The sequence below is a fragment of the Narcine bancroftii genome, chromosome 10, assembly GCF_036971445.1.
Source record: "Narcine bancroftii isolate sNarBan1 chromosome 10, sNarBan1.hap1, whole genome shotgun sequence".
NCBI classification, from domain to species: domain Eukaryota; kingdom Metazoa; phylum Chordata; class Chondrichthyes; order Torpediniformes; family Narcinidae; genus Narcine; species Narcine bancroftii.
The window spans coordinates 47339436-47359587 of NC_091478.1; the positions used below are offsets into that span (position 1 = coordinate 47339436).

General features: G+C 47.5%; 1 protein-coding gene across 2 annotated transcripts in view; it reads left to right on the forward strand.

Annotated features, from left to right (window-relative positions):
- Positions 1–20152, forward strand: part of hk1 (hexokinase 1) — a 107293-nt gene that overhangs the window by 16423 nt on the left and 70718 nt on the right. The window contains exons 2-5 of one of the 2 annotated variants that reach the window (XM_069900858.1): positions 7250–7337; positions 8461–8609; positions 14128–14247; positions 16852–16947. In XM_069900858.1, the coding sequence (XP_069756959.1) occupies positions 7250–7337; positions 8461–8609; positions 14128–14247; positions 16852–16947 (453 nt within the window). The remainder of the gene's footprint in view (positions 1–7249; positions 7338–8460; positions 8610–14127; positions 14248–16851; positions 16948–20152) is intronic. The other variant, XM_069900857.1, reaches the window with a different exon arrangement.

Genomic DNA, 20152 nt, shown 5'->3' on the forward strand with positions numbered 1-20152 from the left:
AGACACACAACCAGACATAACACACATACAGACAAACAGTACACATTCAGGACATATTCAACTATACAAATAAATAAATAAATTGCATTTCATGAATATGAGAGTCTTGGATGGTCAATGTGAGCAGTTCCTTTGGTTGTTCAGTGTTCTCACTGCCCGTGAGAAGAAGCTGTTCCTCAGCCTGGTGGTGCTGGCTCTGGATCTCTTCCCCGACGGGATCAGCTGAAAGATGCTGTGTGCAAGGTGGAAGGGGTTCTCAATGATTTTGAGCGCCCTTTTCAGACAATGATCCCCGTAGATCACATCGATGGGGGTGGGGGGGAGACTCCAGTGATCCTCTCTGCCACTCTTATGGTCCTGTGGATTGACCTCCGATCCACTTCTCTGCAGCAAACGTACCACATTGTGATGCAGCCAGCCAGGAAGCTCTGGATAGAGCTCCTGTAGAAGGTTGACATGATGGTGGCCGGTAGCTTTTCCCGCTTCAAGGGCCTGATAACATCAGGAAAGACACTGTCCGCAAATCTGCAGGTTTCTGTTTCCAAGTTCGTGCATCTTCCACTGACCAGACAGGAGTGGGGAGGACAGTGTGACCAGGGTGGGACGGGTTCTTTAGCGATAGACGGGGATGATGGAGAAGAAGTTGGTCTGGGTGATGCCTGATTGGTTACTTGGGTCCAGACCAACCTGAGCATTCCCGCATTTATTTTTAATATTGGGCTAATCTGTGGCACAGACTGGCTCACAAGAAATGGATACTCTCTTCCCTTTCTAGTTTGTCCCCCCCCACCTTCCCTTGTCCCTATGACCCCTTTCCATCTCTCCAGCCTGTCACCACATCTTTCTTCCTCCAGCTCCCATTCCCTTCCTTCATCAATTACAGAGCAGCTTTCTCAGCCCTCTTCCCCCTCCCCTCTCACTTCTTCACTCTTCTTTGCTCCTTCCTTTCTCCCCCCCCTCCCCCCCTCCCCACCCCACTGGCATTCACCTGTCACCGGACAGCATGTGCTTCTCCCCCTTCCTGGGTAGGGAAGGGCTCAGACCTGAAACGTTGACTGCCTACCTGCTTTCTGTGGATGCTGCTGAATTCCTCCAGCGCCTTCGTGCGTGGCTGCAGTTCTCCAGCATCTGCAGGCTTCTTGTTGAACCCCAGCAGGTAGAACTGGTCCCTTCAAATGCACTGTTAGAGAGGGTTGTGTCAGAACAGGACATTTTGGGATGCGGCCTGGGAGTAGATCAGAACGGAACAGACCCTTCGGCTCGTAATGTCTGCCTTGAACATGGAGCCAAGTTAAACTAAATCTCTGTTGCCTGCCAGTGATCCATATCCCTCCGTTCTGCCTATTTCTGTGACAGCTTCTTGAATGCTAGCGTATTTATTTTTAGCATGACTCCTGGCAGCTGCTCCACAATCCTGCCACTCCGTGTGGGGTTGGCGAGAACAAAACCCTGCCCCGCACCTCTCCTTTGTATTCCTCCGACTCTCTCCTTCATCAGCTTTGGATCGTTGCCCTCCTTGGCATCTGCGCTTTCCGTAGTCCTGAATGCTTTCTGTTACTGAGGTTTCCCTCACCTGGTGTGCGGCTTTGACGTGGGAGACTTGTTAGGAGGGCGATTGCTCCGTCCAGTCGTCGGTCCATTATCATGGCACCTGATTGGACAGAGGTGGACAAGCTTGCAAATTCTTTACGTGCGGGGGTGTAATGTGTCGAAGTTCCACAATAGCTGGAGTAGAAGTTGGTGGGGACAGAGATAACAGTCCTTTCTCTGTGAGATTTGAATTAGAAGCCAGATCATGATAGTAAGACAAGTGTTTATTATCATTACATAGAATGATGTACAAATGCAGTAAAAATGCTGCTGCAGTTACACACATCAGTAAAATGGACAAACAAATGTGAAGTATAAATTAAATAAAATAGACATCCAGCACGGTAACAGGCCATTCTGGCCCACCAGTCCGTGCCGTCCAACTTGCACCCAATTAATCTATAGCCCTCGTACATTTTGAACAGTGAGAGGAAACTGGAGCCCCCGGGGAAAACCCTTGCAGACACAGGTTGAACAAATAGACAGCACGGGATTTGAACCCCGGTCTCGATCACTTCACTGTAACAGCATTCGCTAACCGTGCTGCCCCACATGAGACAACAAAGTAATATATATATATAAGGATGGATAAATATTCACACTTGTTAGTGCAAAAAAAGAGTTTACAATAGTGCTGAGAGACCTTGTAGATAGGGCAATAATGGGAGGTTGAAGAGCCTGAGAGCTAATGGAAAAATCTCTGATCTTGAATGTAGAGGGGTTGTTTTTCAGGCTTCTGTACCTTCTGCCTGGAGGTAGCAGTGAGAAGAGGTTATGAGCAGAGTATTGTGGGGGGGATCTTTTGCTGCCTCACTTAAATGTTTTCAGTGGACGGGAGCTCAGTGCCCTTGATTGGCTTGGCTAAAGGTTCCATTAGTGTCATGTAATACTACATTTCGAATGTAACATACATGAAATTCTTTAAGTTTGTCTACCCTAAGGAACACAGGGAGTCGCCACTTTGTCCAGCAGAAATGAGGCCCCAGCAAGGGACAAACTCGCGACCCCCTGGTTTACAAGATCAGTGCTCTAACCACTGAGCTATCGGAGGCCACTCTCTGCAGCCTTCTGTGTTCCTAGGCACTTAAATTTACAAACCAAGCCACGATGTAACCAGACAGTACACCATCCACGGTGCATTGGGAGAAGTTCAATAGAGGATTGGGCGTTGTGCCTCAGACGCTGAAGGAGGTGGAAGATGAAACCAGTTGTCAGTGGACAGACAGGATTGGTGTAATCCTTTCCTGTGGGAGAATGAATTTAAAGGAGCATCACCTTCCCAAATGATGGGCCACTCGATTTGTTGGGGGGGGTGGGGAAATCTAGAAATATCAGAACATTGTTGGCACAGGAGGAACAGGAAAGAATTGAGTGCGTGTTTTAAAAGAAAATGCGGTCTCTATGGCAGGTGATCAAAGAGAAACTGGAGAGAGTCCACTGGGGATAAAGGGTTGGTCCACGCTTTGGGTCGGGATCGTGGGTCTCCATCCAAATCATTACCTGACCCTTTGGTGGGCGCTGCCTCACCCACTCCCTCCACCATCTCTTTGCTCAAGGTTTTCAGCCTCTGCAGGTTGGGTGTTTCTCCATGGTCTTCGCTAGCATTTCTGCAAACGCCTGCCAAATTGCTCCATGTGTCCTGGGAGCACTGCTCGGCACCCTTCTCCTCATGTTAATACAGTCAGTGCAGCACTAGATGAATTAGATGGAAAGTTGGAACCCTCTGAATGCTCCATCTCGGTATGCTCCTTGCGGTTGCTGCCAGATTCGCAGTGCCCATTTGCAGCTTCACACCTAACCTAGACATTCGAATCAAGTTCGGACAGATTCTCCCTGGATGCCCCTTGGGGCTTCAGACTCCCCTCACCTCACTGCACACAGCGATGGTTGAGGAAAAACAGGCCCAACAGAGCTTTCCAGAGGTCAAGCAACTCAATGTTTGTTCTCTTTCAATCTCAGACAGACTGATGCATTTAAAATGACTGTTGCCAATAGTTTCCTGAAGTGGGCTGTCAAATTAATAACTGAAACACTTCTCCTTTGCATGGTTACTTTTGCAGATAATTGTTGCCGGACTCTTTTGAGTGCTGTGTGCTGAGTATTTTATCCTTGCTCAAGGGCACGTTGTCGGAAATGAAGCAGCAAGGAGGCACAAGTTCGACTTGATTAATTTCATACTACCCACGATCCACAACTTTTTTGCAGGCACTGCAATGTAGATTTTGCTGCTTCAGTTTTTTTCAAAGCATAGGTTGTGCACAGGACATTTTTATTTGTGTTTTGGCATATTTCAGATTACTGGCATTCCCCGTGTGGCAGCAAGTGGCATGGGAGGTGCTTGCAAATAACTCTCTAGGTTAATAGCCTTGGGTCCTCTCTCCATTACTTTTTCACTGGCTCACAAAGAATTTCAAGAACTGCCTTGAACTCCGTAAACCACCTAATGGACCCGGCATGAAGTGTTGACCATTTTCACCCACGGACACTGTCTGATCTACTGCGTCCCTCCAGCAATTCTTTGTTTGCTCAAGATTCCAGCAACTGTAATCTTTGCTGTACCTGCCTGACTGCCTTTCCTCATTATCACTGACAGTCATCCACGCACAACGATTCCCAGCACTGTGGGCTCGCACGACGAAATTGGGTGTCTCTGGGAGGGTGCTGTGGTGCACTCTGGATGTCGGCAGCAGGTGCTGATCAGAAGGGGTTGGTTGTTGTAAATCCCTCCAATGGCTGAAGCCAGCTATGTCCACGTGATTGGAGGAAGCCAGCAGACCTAAGTTTTTTTTTTTAAATTACCTGTCACCGGGCTGTCTGCTTTACTTGTTGAATGAGAAAATCTGTAGATGCTGGGGTCGAACACAGCACACAAACACACTGGAAGAGTTCAGCAGGTCACGCAGCATCCTCAGTAAGTAAAGGGGAACCAATGTTTTGGGCCTGAGGTCTTTGGTTCACTTGGACTTCGGCAGATTGGCTAGGATTTAGAGTCCAAGCTGCACTTTTCTCCAAATTAATGACTTTTCTCCACTCCCTGCACCGTTTTTGTTTTATTCCCCATCCTGCACCATTCGCCACTTGCAACACTATTGCCTGCACTTGCCTATTACCTGCTGCATCTGGTCTGACTGGATAGCAGGCCCAACGAAGCTTTTATACTGTATGACAATACCTTGACCATTTTGATTTTCTTTCACTGTCCTGCTTCAGACCAGACCAACATTTACTCCAGTCTCTCTCAAAACACTTGAGGGTAGCATTCCACATGCAGGTTATTTGAGGCAGGTGTTGGTGTATGCAAGGCCAGGCCAAGTTAAGTTGAGGAGCTTGCAACAAATTTTACATTTAAATTGTAAATTTAGACATACAGCACGATAACAGGCCCTTTCAGCCCACAAGCCCATGCCGCCCAATTACACCCAATTGACCTACAACCCCCAGGACAATTTGAACGATGGGAGGAAACCGGAGCCCCTAGGGAAAACCCAGGCAGACACTGGGAGAATGTACAAACTCCTTATAGACAGTGCGGGATTCGAACCCTGGTCCCACGAACCACTACACTAACCATGCCACCCCCAAATAGGACTGCAATTTCCTCAAACAACTTTGGCTTTGTTAATTGCAACATCACTGTCAGATTTCAGATTTATTGTCAGAGAACATACGTGATATCACATACAGCCCTGAGATTCCTCCTTCCTGCATGCATGGCAGAATTACCACTAATTGGTAGAGCAAAAAATAAACTACACAGTGTAAACAAATAAAATAAATGTAAACCGATAACAAATGTAAACAAACTGCAATACAGAGAGAACAAAGAAAATCAATAAAGTGCACAAGTAAGTGTCCTTAAATGAGTCTCTGATTGAGTTTGTTGTTGAGGAATCTGATGGTGGAGGGGGAGCAGCTGTTCCTGAATCTGCTGGTGCGAGTCTTATGGCACCTAGACCTCTTTCCTGATGGCAGCAGTGAGAACAGAGCGTGTGCTGGGTGGTGAGGGTCTTTGATGATTGTTGCTGCCCTCCAACAGCAGCGCTCCATGTAGATGTTCTCAATAGTGGGGAGAGTTTTTCCTCTGATGTCCTGGGCTGAGTCCACTACCTTTTTCAGGGCTTTACGCTCAGGGGTATTAGTGTCCCCATACCAGACTGTGATGCAATTGGTCAACACACTTTCCACCACACCTCTAGAAATTTGCCAGGGTTTCGGGTGTCATACCAAACCTCTACAAACTCCTGAGGAAGTAGAGGTGCTGATGTACTTTTTCCACGATGTCATTGGTGTGTTGGGTCCAGGAAAGATTCTCCAAGATAGTCACTCAAGAGAACCTAAATTTGCTCCACCTCTGATCCCCCAGTGATCATTGGATGTTCACACCTTGTTTTCCCTTCTTGAAGTCCTTAGTTTTGGTGATATTGAGTGTGATGTTGTTGTTGGTGCACCATTCAGCCATGTTTTCAATCTCCATCCTCAACACTGACTCATCCCCTTCCTTTGTACAACCCACTACCGTGGTATTGCTGACAAATTTGTAGATGGTGTTATGGTTGTAGGTGTAAAGTGAGTAGAGCAGGGGGCTAAGAACACAGGCCTATGATGCTCTGGTACTGATGGAGATTGTGGAGAAGTTCTTACCAATCCTCACTGATTATGGTGGAGATGTTCTGACCAATCCTCACTGATTGTGGTCTGGTGGTGAGGAAATCCATGATCCAATTACATAGTGGGGTCTTGAGTCCCAGGTCCTGGAGTTTGCTGATTGGTTTTGAGGGGATGATGGTGTTAAATGTTGAACTGTAGTCGATAAAGAGCATCCTGATGTAGCATCCTTGCTGTCCAGGGCATTGTGTAGAGGCAGTGAGATGGCACTGCCATTGTGCACATCATATCTGTCTCTCCCATGTAATTAAAAGCGGCCCTGTGGATTTACACTGTCACACTATGATTTAGTTGCTGAACTTTGTGTACGAGATGACTTGTTGGGAAGCCTGTAAAATAGCTTCGTACACGTGACAGCAAACTTGAGCCTGTGCACCCATGCACCCTTCCCTGCCCCGCTCCCAACCGGCGGGTTCACCCCTGGGTTTACCCAGCACTACTTCAGTTCATGTGGTCTTTTGGCCGAGTGCCACCAGCCCAATGTGAGAACGTTACACTAGGGATATTGCACGAATGGGGTACAGCCATGCTATTACAGCATCGTTGACCCACGTTTAAATCTGCTGCGTGTGTTTCCTCCGAGCACTCCGGTTCCTCCCCTATGTTCCAAAATCATGTGGATTTTGCTGGTTAATTGGTCACATGGGTATATTTGGGTGGTGTGGGCTCGCGGGCTGGAAGGACCTGTTACTGTGCTGTGTGTCGAAGTTTAAATGAACCAAAGACACAGCCTTTTTTTGACTTTTCGTGACCTATTTTTATTTGTTTTTGTAAGGTAGTTTATTTGAATGTTTTGCTACAGCAAAACAACAAATTTCGTGACTTGTTCATGTCAATAAATTTTGATTCTGAATTTAAACCCATTAACTGGCATTTTAAAAGAAACCTGACATTTTTTCCTTCTGCATAAGATGGGAAAATCCACATGGTCACTTGACTGCTGATTTTCATAACTTCCTTTTTTTTAATCCTTGCACGATTGACGACCTTTCAGACCGCTGAGTTTACGCTGGTTTCTGACAGTTGGCCCTCGGAGAGTAGCTTCAGATTCCAACACCTGCAGTGTCCTGTGTGGTCAGCAGGTCTGATGTGTTTCTTATCTCTCCCACACCCATGTCACCTTCCCGAATATCCTGCTGCCTGTCTTGATCTGGGACTGAGGGCGGTGGGATCTGGGGTTGAGGGCAGAGGTGTCTGTGAGAGTAGACCAAAGGTTGTGCTGTCTGGCAGTAAGGTGGACGGACTGGGGTGACGATTAGGGGAGATGTTGGTGAGGAATGAGGAGGGGCCTGGGCTAGGAGTGGGGGAATCTGGGGGTGGGGGGGTGGTGAGAGAAGTCTGGGTAGAGTCGGAGGGGGGGGTGATGGGAGAAGTCTGGGCAGAGACTGGAGAACTTTGAGTTGTGTGTATGGCTAGGGGAGAGGACAGTCTGGGCAGTTAGTGGGCCAGTGTGGGGAGGAGTTGGTAGGTCTGAGGTGGAGTGGGATAATCTGAGATGTAGTGTGGTAGTCTGGGGCAGAGTGGGTAGGCCTGGGATGGAGTGGGTGGGTCTGGGATGGTATGGGTGGGCCTGGTATGTAGTGTGTGGGTGTAGAGTGACATGGGTGGGTCTGGGACATAGTGTGGCTCTCTGGGGCAGAGTGGGTGGTCCTGGGGCAGAGTGGGTGGGCCTGGGGCAGAGTGGGTGGGCCTGGGGCAGAGTGGGTGGGCCTGGGGCAGAGTGGGTGGGCCTGGGGCAGAGTGGGTGGGCCTGGGGCGGAGTGGGTGGGCCTGGGACGGAGTGGGTGGGCCTGGGACGGAGTGGGTGGGCCTGGGACGGAGTGGGTAGGCCTGGGGCAAGAGTGGGATGGCGTGGAGTGGCATGGGTGGGCCTGGACAGAGTGGGTGGGCCTGGGATGGAGTGGGTGGGTCTGGGACAGAGTGGGTGGGCCTGGGGTGGTGCGTGTCAGTTTGCAGGAGTGTTGGGGATCACCATTGTTAGCTGAAGTTGGACTTCCCCTCAATTTGAGTCATCGGAGGAAGCTCATGAGCAGTGAACCCTCATGACTGAGCCGGTGGAGGGGGTCGCGTGAACTGGTGGGATAAATGTTTACATTCTCCCTGGTAACAGTACAGCAAATTAGAACACCCATTGAGAGAATTAATTCCAACATTCAGCAGTCATTCTAACTAAACAACCTTTCTCTCTCCTGTTATTTACTACAGAGAAGGGAGACTTCCTTGCTTTGGATTTAGGAGGGTCCAATTTTCGAATTTTGCGTGTGAAAGTGCCTCATGAGCGACAGCAGAAAGTGGAGATGGAATCTCAGATCTATGCTACTCCGGAGGATATCATGCATGGCAGTGGATCACGGGTGTGTGTTTGCTTCTATTTGTTTAAATTCATTTAAACATTGGATTGAAATATTGGAGAACCTCGACATGACATAACCCTTCCCTTGACAAATTATCCAGGAGTGGAGACTCTCCATCCTTCGTTGTGCCCCTTCTATTACCCCCCACCTTTCCTTGGCCCTTTCCATAGCTCTTCAAGGACTTTCGGTTCCACAATATGAAGCAACCTCCCCTCCATTGACTGCGTGTCTGCCCCCTGTTGTCTCGGGAGAGCTGCCAACATTTTGGAGTCCATTGCAGGCCAGTCTCTTTGAAGTTGAAATCCCGAACCTCCAGATTCAAGGACAGTTTTTCCCTGCTGCTCTCAGACTCTTCAATGGGCCTCTCATCAGGAAAAGTGTTTTTTCTCTATACCCTGCACTGCATGGCTTTCTGTAGCACTAGTCCCAACGCTGTAGTTTAATTGTCTTCTTGCACTACCTGCTGTACGTGTGGACTTGCCTGGATAGCACCTAAAGCAAAGCTTTTCCTTGTTCAATGGGCAGAAATGCTGGAGAAGTTTAGCAGGTCACCCAGCATCCGTAGGAAGTAAAAGACAGTCAAAGTTTCAAATCCGAGTCCTTCATCAGGTATCTGGGACAACAGGAAGACGCCTGAGTAAACAGGTGGGGAGGAGGAGGATGGGGAGCAGAGGCTAACAGGGAAGGGGCAGTAGGTGCGAGGGAAGGAGAAAGAAGTCGAGATGTGATCACTGGCTGAGGGGTAAGAAGGGTGGCTCTGATGGGAGATGGAAGGGAAATGGGTGGGGAGCTGTAGGAAGGGAGACAGGATGAGGGGGAAGAGAGAGACCCAGGAGGGGGGGTCATGGAAATTGGTCGATATTGGTGCCATTGGTTGGAGATTTCTGAGCTGGAATATAAGGCCAGCGCTAATTTGAGGGGTGGGTTTGATTTGATGGTGCATGAGGCCAAGGGAAGGCATTTCAGTCTGGCAGTGGGTGTGTGGAATTAAAATGGTTAGTCACTGGGAGGTCCTTGCTGTGCTGCAGGCAGAGCAAAGATGCTTAATGAGTCTCCATCCAGTCTCCCCAATGGATTGAAGGGCGCCTGTTTGAAAAGCAGAGTGCTGAACCTCTGGAATTTGCTGCCACAGGTGGACGGAGGTCAGTGTATATTTAAGGCAGAGATTGATAGGTATCTAAATAGTCAGGGTATGAAAGGTTATGGGGAGGAGGCCGGGCAGTGGGGCTGAGTGAGAGATGGGATCAGCCTCCTCTGATTCGTTGGGAACAGTCTGTACTTATTTGATCTTATTGGATGGTTGTGATTTTCCAGTCCCAGCAACTTCCTTGTAAATCTCTGCATCGTCTCTGGTGCAACCACACCCATCCTGTCAGGCTGCAGGATGATATTTCTCAGTTGGTAGGAGGGCCACATCCATGGTGGTCGGGGTTAATCCTGGTGAGCACACTCCCTTTTGGAAGCTGTAGTAAAGGCAGGACACTGAGGGATATTGGGGAACAGAGAGAGACCCTATTCATAATGCCCAGGATCTTTCGTGTGGCCATCGCAGGAAGAGAAGGTGCATTCGGTCTGAGATGAGGTATAGAACACAAGAGAATTTAGGAATGATAACTCATTGGTTAGGCCAGGGATGAGTTATTGCGTACGGTTCTGGTCGCCTTGCTTGTAATTGTACTGGAAGGGTTGCAGAGATTTGCCAGGACGTTGCCCTTGGACGGAACATTTCAGTTGTAAGGAGACACTGAATAGGTTGGGTTTGTTTTCAGTGGAGCTGAGGAGGCTGAGTGGGACTTGTTGGAGTTGTATGAATTTGTGAGGAATGTGGATAGGATCGACAGCAGGAATCTCATAATTTGGAGGCTGGGGTAGTAGTCGCTATAATTTTGTAATGTAGATTTACATGGTCTACTCGTAAAGGATTTGGTTCCTCATGGTGGACTGGTCCAGAAGAATAAACCAGATGAGATCCACTGTGAGTTGGGAAGTCGGATGTAATGGGGGTGGAGGGGTGTTTCTCTGATTGGAGATCTGTGACCAGCTGTGATCCATGATGATCTGTGCTGGGACCTCTGTTTGTGATGTGTATTAATAATTTGTTCAGAAATATAGGTTGTCCGTACGGTTAGGACTTGTGGAGATGGCACGAAGTTGGCGGAGGGGTGGATAGCATGAAAATTATCAGAGAATACAAATCAGTTGGAAATTTGGGTAGAGAAAGAGTTTAATCCGAACAGGTATGAGGCCAAATGCAAGAAAAAAAAGAATAGAGTAAATCCCAGAACCCTTGGGAATATTCATGTACAGAGGTATCTTGGGCTGCAGGTGCCCTCGAAGTGGTGACATGAGGATAAGGTAGTGAAGAAGGCCGAGGACATGCTTGTCTTCATTAGTCATGACATTGAGTACAAAAGTTGGCAAATCATGTTGCAGAGTAACACTGGCCACTTTTGGATTATTGTGTGGGCGTTTCTGATTGCCACCTCACAGGAAGGATGTGGAGGATTCAGGGAGGTTCATTAGGACATCTATGTCTCTGTGTTACTTGGGAGGCTTCTTAAATAACTTAGAGATGCAAGATTCAAATAATAGAAGAGACTTTAATTACTGAGGTCTTCCACCATCTCAGGGAACTATTCACAACCACACATATACACAAATATACGCCCCACAGTGGGCTTAGATGGAAGGGACACGCAGTTACTACAGAAGGGTCTATTCTTACCCGGTTCACATAATCCTGACTATATAACAACCTGGATTGGAGAGAATTTTAGCTATAAAGAGAGTAAGTCAAGTTTATTGTCATCTGATTGTACCAGTACAACCCGATGAAACATTGTTCTCCAGTCCTCAGTGCAAAATACACAGACACACACGCAGACATAACACACATACAGACAAACAATACATTTGCAGGACAAGTATTTAATCTATACAAATAAATAAATAATTTTTGCTTCATGAATCTCAGATGGTCAGGGTGAGCAGTTCCTTTGGTCGTTCAGCATTCTCACTGTCCATGGGAAGAAGCTGTTCTTCAGCCCTCTTCATACAACAATCCCGGTAGATCTGGAGGAATTGGGTTGGTGGGGGGGAGGGAGAGACTCCAGTGATCCACTCTGCCACTCTTATGGTCCTGTAGATTGACTTCCAATCCATTTCTCTGCAGCAACCGTACTTTCCTGACAAGTGAGGAGACGTAAGTGAACTCCGAGGAACTTGGTGCTCTCTATTCTCTCTACTAGAAAAATGTTGATGTGTAGTGGAGGGTTGTTCCTGGTCCTCCTGAAGTCCACGATCATCTCCTTGAGGCTCAGGTTGTTATTCTCACACCATTCCACGAGATTTTCCACCTCTTCTCTGTAGGTGCGACTCATCATTGCTGCTGATGAGGCCAACGACTGTTAACAAACTTGGATTATTTTCTGGAACATTAAAGGCTGAGGCACCTGATAGAGGATTCTAAAAGTTATGAGAGGCAGAGATAGAATCTCTTCCCAGGGAGGTGTTACGTACCGGACAGCAGCGATTAAAAATGAGCCCAGACAGTGTTATATTTAAAATTACATTTTTATTTATTAATAAACCATAATATAACACTTTCTCTAATTATAACTAACTTATGTATACTTATCTAACTTAACCTCAACTATGTGCGAATATACTGGTGTGTGTGTGTGTGTGGAATAACCCAAGCCTCAAAAGCTCAAGGCCCAATTCTCGAAAGGCAGTTCCATGTTCAGTTTCAGAGAGTCCCAATGTTGACACTTAGGCTTGAAATTGATGGGACACGTTGGCTTTAGATGGATGGGACATGCAGGGTATGGATGAATGGGACACACAGGGTTTAGATGGATGGGACACGCAAGATATAGATGGATGGGACACGCAGGGTGTAGATGGATGGGACACCCAGGGTTTAGATGGATGGGACACGCAGGGTGTAGATGGATGGGACATCCAGGGTTTAGATGGATGGGACACGCAGGCCTTAGATGGATGGGACACGCAGGCCTTAGATGGATGGGACACGCAGGTTTAGATGGATGGGACATGCAAGATATAGATGGATGGGACACGCAGGGTGTAGATGGATGGGACACCCAGGGTTTAGATGGATGGGACACGCAGGGTGTAGATGGATGGGATACCCAGGGTTTAGATGGATGGGACACGCAGGCCTTAGATGGATGGGACACGCAGGGTATAGATGAATGGGACACACAGGCCTTAGATGGAAGGGACACGCAGGCCTTAGATGGAAGGGACACGCAGGCCTTAGATGGAAGGGACACGCAGGCCTTAGATGGAAGGGACACGCAGGCCTTAGATGGAAGGGACACGCAGGCCTTAGATGGAAGGGACACGCAGGCCTTAGATGGAAGGGACACGCAGGCCTTAGATGGAAGGGACACGCAGGCCTTAGATGGAAGGGACACGCAGGCCTTAGATGGAAGGGACACGCAGGCCTTAGATGGATGTGACATGCAGGATTTAGATGAAATTAGCAGTTCATGAAGTAGGCACAGAGACTGCAGGTGACAGAATGTTGATTAAATCACAAAATCCTTGTTGAGGTGCTTCCAATGAAATGTCCTTTTTGGACAAGTCCCAACCAAAACTTCCCTCCTCTCTGGCGTAGGGGACCTGAAGCAAATTATGCTCACAAACCTGCCAGATCCTTTTTCATGGGTCAGCCAAACTCAAGTGACACTCACTCTGCCACCATCCAAGCAAGGTATTTCTTCTCCAAGTAGAACCCTTTTTGTGGGTCAGTCGAACAAAGGTGACCTTCACTCTTTTTGGTCACGGAGTGGTCTGCTCATTCCTCTATAACTAACGGGAGACATTAGGCAGATTGGAAATCAGAAGTGCAGGAAAAGTCCAAATAAGGTTCATTGATCTTTCGGTAATCGAATGACAGCGGGGAAGAAGCTGTCCCTGAGTTCTCCCGTCTTTAGGCTCCTGTACCTATTTCCCAGAGGTGTCTATAAAGGTAAAAGGTTTGGAAGGGATCTGACTATTTTGACCCAGTTTTGTAAGGCGCTGCCTGCATGATTTGTGCAGGCTGGCATGCCCCCCAACACTTCAAACGTATTTAGATGAGCATCACCAAAGGGAAGTGCTGGTAAGTGAGATTAGGAGAGGTGGGTTCTTGATGGCCAGCGTGGACTTGGGCTGAGTGACTTCCATGAACTACAGCAGTTAAACCAATGTAGGAACCAAACCTCACAATGTCTCTAAATGATCCAACCACCCATACATTTTGGACTCCTTCAATGGCACTTAACTCTGTCACATTCTGAGGCTATGATAGTTATTTAATTTCCTTTTTACCGTTCATTTTTAAAAACAGGTAAATGCTTTAATGAAAGGCAGCTGGACCCATGGCTGAATAACCCATGTTAATATTTCCAGTGTAGTTGAATGCATTGAATGAATATTCTTTTGCTGTCATCTATGGGGATTGGAGCAGGATTTTCTAACCTGTATGTCAAATGCTTTTGGCCTTCAGCTTTTTGAACATGTTGCCGACTGTTTAGGAGACTTCATGGAGAAGCAGGAAATAAAAGAAAAAAAGCTTCCACTCGGATTCACTTTCTCCTTTCCCTGCAGACAAAGTAAACTGGATGAGGTGAGTGCTGTTCGGGCGGGGCTGTGTAACGGTAGGGGGGTGGGGGTAGTTCATGTTCAAAGTGCAGGGTGAGTCATATCTGTTGCTGGGTGAGGAATACTATTACAAATAAATTTGTCATTCATTGTCTCTGCTGGATTGGTAAAGGGGAAGAATTGTCTAGTGAATTGGTCCTGTCTGTTGAAATTTAATACAAATATATGGGTGAATTTTGATGCATCGAAGACGAGGCTGAAGGAAATAATGAAATATTTTGGGGAGAATTATGAGTTGATCATAAAGTCTACAGCAGTGGTTTTCAAACTTTTTCTTTCAAAGTTTTTCAGTGGTTTTCAACCATTTTCTTTCCACTCACACACCCCTTCAAGTAATGCTCTGTGATTAGTAAGGGGTTGCTTAAAGTGGTCTGTGGGTGGGAAGGTTGAGAACCACTGGTCTGGACCCGATTGTTACTGAAATTTTGCTTGAAAAAAATGGTAATTGGCCCATTTCCTTTGGAGTTATGAAACCGTGCACATCACGAGTCCATTAGGTCAATTAAAACAGTGGTTTTCAAACCTTTTTCCTTCCACTCACAGACCACCTTAAGTAATCCCTTCTACTAATCATAGAGCACCCATGGCATAGGGAATACTTAAGGTGTCATGTGAGTGGAAAGAAAAAGTTTGAAAACCACTGGTCATGCAAGAACCCAACAACATCATCTTTGTGGAGTCTGAATTACAATGGTGCACGTTTCTAATTAAAATCAGGTGAGACTGGTAGTATAATGATGCAGGCAAATGGTGTGAGGTTTGCAAGGAGCAAAGTGGGGTAGAAGGAAGCTGTAGGAGGTAATACGGGGGGTGGAGAAAGAAGCTGCAGGAGGTAATTCGGGGGTGAGAAGGAAGCTGCAGGAAGTAATACGGGGGTGGGGAGAAGGAAGCTGCAGGAGGTAATACGGGGAGAAGGAAGCTACAGGAGGTAATATGGGGGGAGAAGCAAGCTGCAGGAGTTAATATGGGGGGGAGAAGCAAGCTGCAGGAGGTAATATGGGGGGAGAAGCAAGCTGCAGGAGTTAATATGGGGGGAGAAGCAAGCTACAGGAGGTAATATGGGGGGAGAAGCAAGCTGCAGGAGTTAATATGGGGGGGAGAAGCAAGCTACAGGAGGTAATATGGGGGGAGAAGCAAGCTGCACGAGTTAATATGGGGGGAGAAGCAAGCTGCAGGAGGTAATATGGGGGGAGAAGCAAGCTGCAGGAGGTCATATGGGGGGAGAAGCAAACTGTAGGAGGTAATATGGGGAGAAGGAAGCTGTAGGAGGTAATATGGGGGGAGAAGCAAGCTGCAGGAGTTAATATGGGGGGAGAAGCAAGCTACAGGAGGTAATATGGGGGGAGAAGCAAGCTGCAGGAGTTAATATTGGGGGGAGAAGCAAGCTGCAGGAGGTAATATGGGGGGAGAAGCAAGCTGCAGGAGGTAATATGGGGGGAGAAGCAAGCTGCAGGAGGTAATATGGGGGGGAGAAGCAAGCTGCAGGAGGTAATATGGGGGGAGAAGCAAGCTGCAGGAGTTAATATGGGGGGGAGAAGCAAGCTGCAGGAGGTAATATGGGGGGAGAAGCAAGCTGCAGGAGGTAATATGGGGGGAGAAGCAAGCTGCAGGAGGTAATATGGGGGGGAGAAGCAAACTGTAGGAGGTAATACTAGGGGAGGGGTGGAGAAGGAAGCTGCAGGAGGTAATATGGCCATTGTTATCTGGGTCATAAAAGATAAGGACGCAGACAGTGCAAACACATTTAGGTTTTGAAGGTCTGGGCTCACAAGGTTAATGACCCAGCTGCCTGCTGATAAATACATTTCTATGTTTGGTAGTTGTCATTTCTTTTTAAAAAAATGCTTATTTGTCATATGAAGCCTTGTTCAGTGAAAAGGATGTTTCTTCGAGCAGTTTAACACCCGTACAGCTGTGTAAAGAGCACAAATTATGGCCACGATTAAAGAAAAGATCAATTCGTACCCAGCAAGGGCAGCATGCTGTGGGCTCGTTCAGGAGCCTGATGGGTGGGAGGGAGGAAGGCAAAGCCAAACGGTGCCTCTCAGGCCTCTCTCCTTGTTGGGAGAGGAGAATGTGTCCGGGGCAAGATGGGACCCCGGTAATATCCGATGATCATTGCGGAGGATGCTTTTGATTTGAACAGCAACTGGTTAATTGGAAAGCACTTTGAACCGTGGCAGATCCCAGCCCAATTCTAGCTGTTGTTGGCATCTGCATGAGACATTGAGTAGTGAGCGTAAGCTCCAACTGATCTTCTCCCCAGCCAAATTGTGCAGAATGTTTACTGGCTCAGTTAACACACCAGACAATTAACAAACAGAAACTCTGTACGTGGTGTATTTTTGATCGTGCAGTCCCTCAATTCACTGACTTCACTCAGTCCAGACCAGGGGCCGCTCTGGAAGCTCTCACATCAGGACTACCAGAAGCTCCATTTATTTATAGATTTATTCATGCCATCTTATAATATTGGTTTTCAGTGCGTGTCCCCTTTATGAATTACCCAGCCATCAGGTGCAGAGCTTCTGAGATATTCAGCTCGTGTTTTTTAAAATTTCTCTGTCAGAGTGTTCTGATCACCTGGACAAAAGGCTTCAAGGCGAGTGGAGTGGAGGGATATGACGTGGTGAAGCTTCTGCGCAAGGCCATTGACAAGAAAGGGGTAGGTTCAATACTGTCCAAAATAAGCCTCGCTTTCTGGTATTATCCGTTTCAGCGGTTGCTGCGTCAACAGGGATGAAGAGGAGAATAGAGGAGGGACAACTCCAGAGTAGACGATGAGAGGGCTGATGCTCTCGATGTACCGGCGCTGACTGCTGGGGGGGGGGGTTATTCCACGGTCCCAGCCATGCTCTGCGGTTTTGCTCACTTTCCTCATGACCTTCTGACTGTGAGGAAACAGTAGAAGTGTCAGCTCACTATTTCCTCTCCTGCTTAAGGTTTCTATTCACATTCACAGCTGTAGAGAGACAAGAGAGTTGGTAAGAATTATTAATATTAATCTAAAGGGTATGGCCTTTGTGTTGAAAGCCAACAGTTGCTGTCCATTCCAAGCTCTCCATGGAGAGGTGTCACTGACCTGTGTTCTCGATTTTCTTTTACATTTAAACCTACAGCACGGTCACAGGCCATTTCGGCCCATGAGCCCATGCACCCAATTTACAACCCCAGTACGTTTTGAACGGTGGGTGGAAACCCACTCCTTATAGACAGCGCGGAATTGGAACCCCGGTCCCAATCGTTGGCACTGAGTGGGCATTGCGCTGGCCACTCTGCTAACCCTGATGTCCAAAAAAAAAGGGACCTTTGGATTATGTTGGTCCTTTTGATGGAAGTGCTTCCACGGTGTGGGGATTGAATTGATTATTTGTGCATGTACGATATAGAGTGAAAATCGTTCTGTGTGGTATCCAGGCAAACTGACTGAAGAACAGCAGGGAGTGCAGTAACAGTAGTGTAACTAAGAGAAAGATCAAAGTATCGAGAAAAGCACAGATAAACCGGGACAGGAGCATTATCGTTTATCAGTGCCAGGCCCATCAAACAATCTGATAAACAGCAGGAAAAAACTGTCCTGGAATCTGGAAGATGATTCTTTTAATCTGATGCATCTTCTGTCTGTTTAAGTGGGGGTGGGGAGTGGGTGAAGGAGACTGGCATGGGGTGGGTTCTTTCCTGAGCAGGAGGAGATGTATTGGAGTTGATGGGAGGGGAGGTTGGTCTGTGTGATGACCTGAGCTGCATTCACAGTTCCCTGCAGTTGTGGGCAGAGCAGTTCCCTTACCCAGCTGCAGGACTGTTCCTGTACCCAACTGTGGAGCAGTTTCCTTTCCCAGCTGTAGGGCAGTTCCCGTACCCAGCTGTAGGGCAGTTCCCGTACCCAGCTGTAGGGCAGTTCCCGTACCCAGCTGTAAACAAAATTCTCCAAGCATTCAGTTGATCTGTGCTGGAGAAACAACAACATCCCCAGGGAGTAAAGGGTAACCAGTGTTTTAGGCCTCGAGTAACTCTGGAGAGTTACCGAAGTTACCTGCCCAGTTTAATGCTGCTCACATTAATGTGACTAATGTGATTGGGTACATAACTCTTCCCAGCTGCAGTCTGTGTTCGTAGACGGGAGGGGTTTGCTGGTTTATGAACCAGGTGCAGTCAATAGGATGAGGCAGAATAACAGTTCAGGGCAGATTAGATGGGCTGAAGGGCCCGTTTCTGCTGTTTGTCATGTTCTGTGATTCTCTGTCAATCCAAATTGTTTGAAACTTGGCAGCTTTGTAATGACCAAGAGAGTCTGCTCCCCTCCCCCTACTGTTTTGGCTCTGTTTCATCATTGACCTTTCAGGAGTTGACGGTGGTGTTTATACACCCTTCCTTCACTGTGTCCTTCTTCACTGGTGGCCAATGGGGACAGATGTACAAGGAGAGGAGTTGGCCACGTCCAATAGGATGCGAGCAATGAGAAAAGATTAGACGAATAGAATGGGTTTGGGCCAAACTTAGACACTTTGGGCGAGGGTGGGTTGGAGATTTTGGTTCGCGGGGGCAAGTTGTGCAGAAAGGCCTGTTTCCATGCCGCGTGACTCGATGCTAAATCCTTTATATCTATTTTAAATTTAGACAAGCACGATAACAGGCCCTTTCAGCCCACGAGGCCGTGCTGCCCAATCACACTCTCGGGATATTTTAATGCTGGGAGGAAACCTGGGGAAAATCCACACATGCACGGCAGAACATACAAACTCCTTTCAGACAGCTTGGGATTTGAACCCCTGTCCTGGTTACTGGTGCTAAAACAGCGTTGCACTAACCGCTGCACCAACCAGGCCACTATATCGTAAGGAAAAGCCAAAAATAAACTGATTTTCACAGTGACCCCCCTCCCCCAGTCTCTGTCTCGTTTGGCATGAGGTTCTCCATTGTGTGAATGACTGACCTTGCAGATTCAACTCGTCCCAGCTCTGGAACACCCTCCTCTGGCAGGACCTCACCTGACCTGAATCTGAAAGGCCAGCAGGTCAGGCAGCAACTGTGGAGAGAGGAAAATGGAATTCCATTTCTCTCTCCACAGCTGCTGCCTGATTGGCTGAGTGTTCCCAGCACTGCCTGCTCTTAACTCGTGTTAACCACGGGCTTCCTTAAACTACATGACCTGCCAGGCAGTGATGCGTTCTTTTCCTTTCTGTGTACGGGGCAGAGAGGGAGTACTTTATGTCTGGAAAATCCTTTGGAGAAAGAGGTGCCAGAACAGAGCGAGACTGGGAGATTCTCCAGTAAAGTGACACTGGCTACAGGGACTGAAAGGGAGACAATTGATGGGGCCCATAAATCGGCTGAAGGCAGGAGGTTCTATCAACAGCTTATGCAACAAGAGAGAAGGCCGCCTTGTCTCTTCTATGAGAGTTTGTTGTTATATACTTGAGTACCCTTGATCCAAGGGTAATCGTAAAAAGCTGTTGGGAAGGTGGCCTTTGAAGGAGGGCAGCGTCCCTTGTAGGGCTGGCGGGGCAATCCACACATGGAGCACCGTTACCAGATCTGGAGAGGATTGCTTGTCGTGTTTGACTGACAACTTGCAGAGGGTGCACTTCTCATCCAGCCCCTCGCTTCGTGTCGACAGGCTGAAAGATACCTCGTCTGTTTGAAAAGAATGTCCTGACCCTCTGTTGAGTTGCTTTACTTTGTTCAAAGGTATTTATCCAGTTGTTTACATTTTAAGATGCTTTAAGTTTATTCTTTAATTTTTTTAAATAACTGAATTAAAGAAAATATTTTAATGCATATGAATTGTTTTGATGTCTCTCGCCTGCCAAGAGAAATTTAAAAGTCACTCCAATGCCCTTGACAGTGCTGAGGTGTTAAAAGGGCCATCA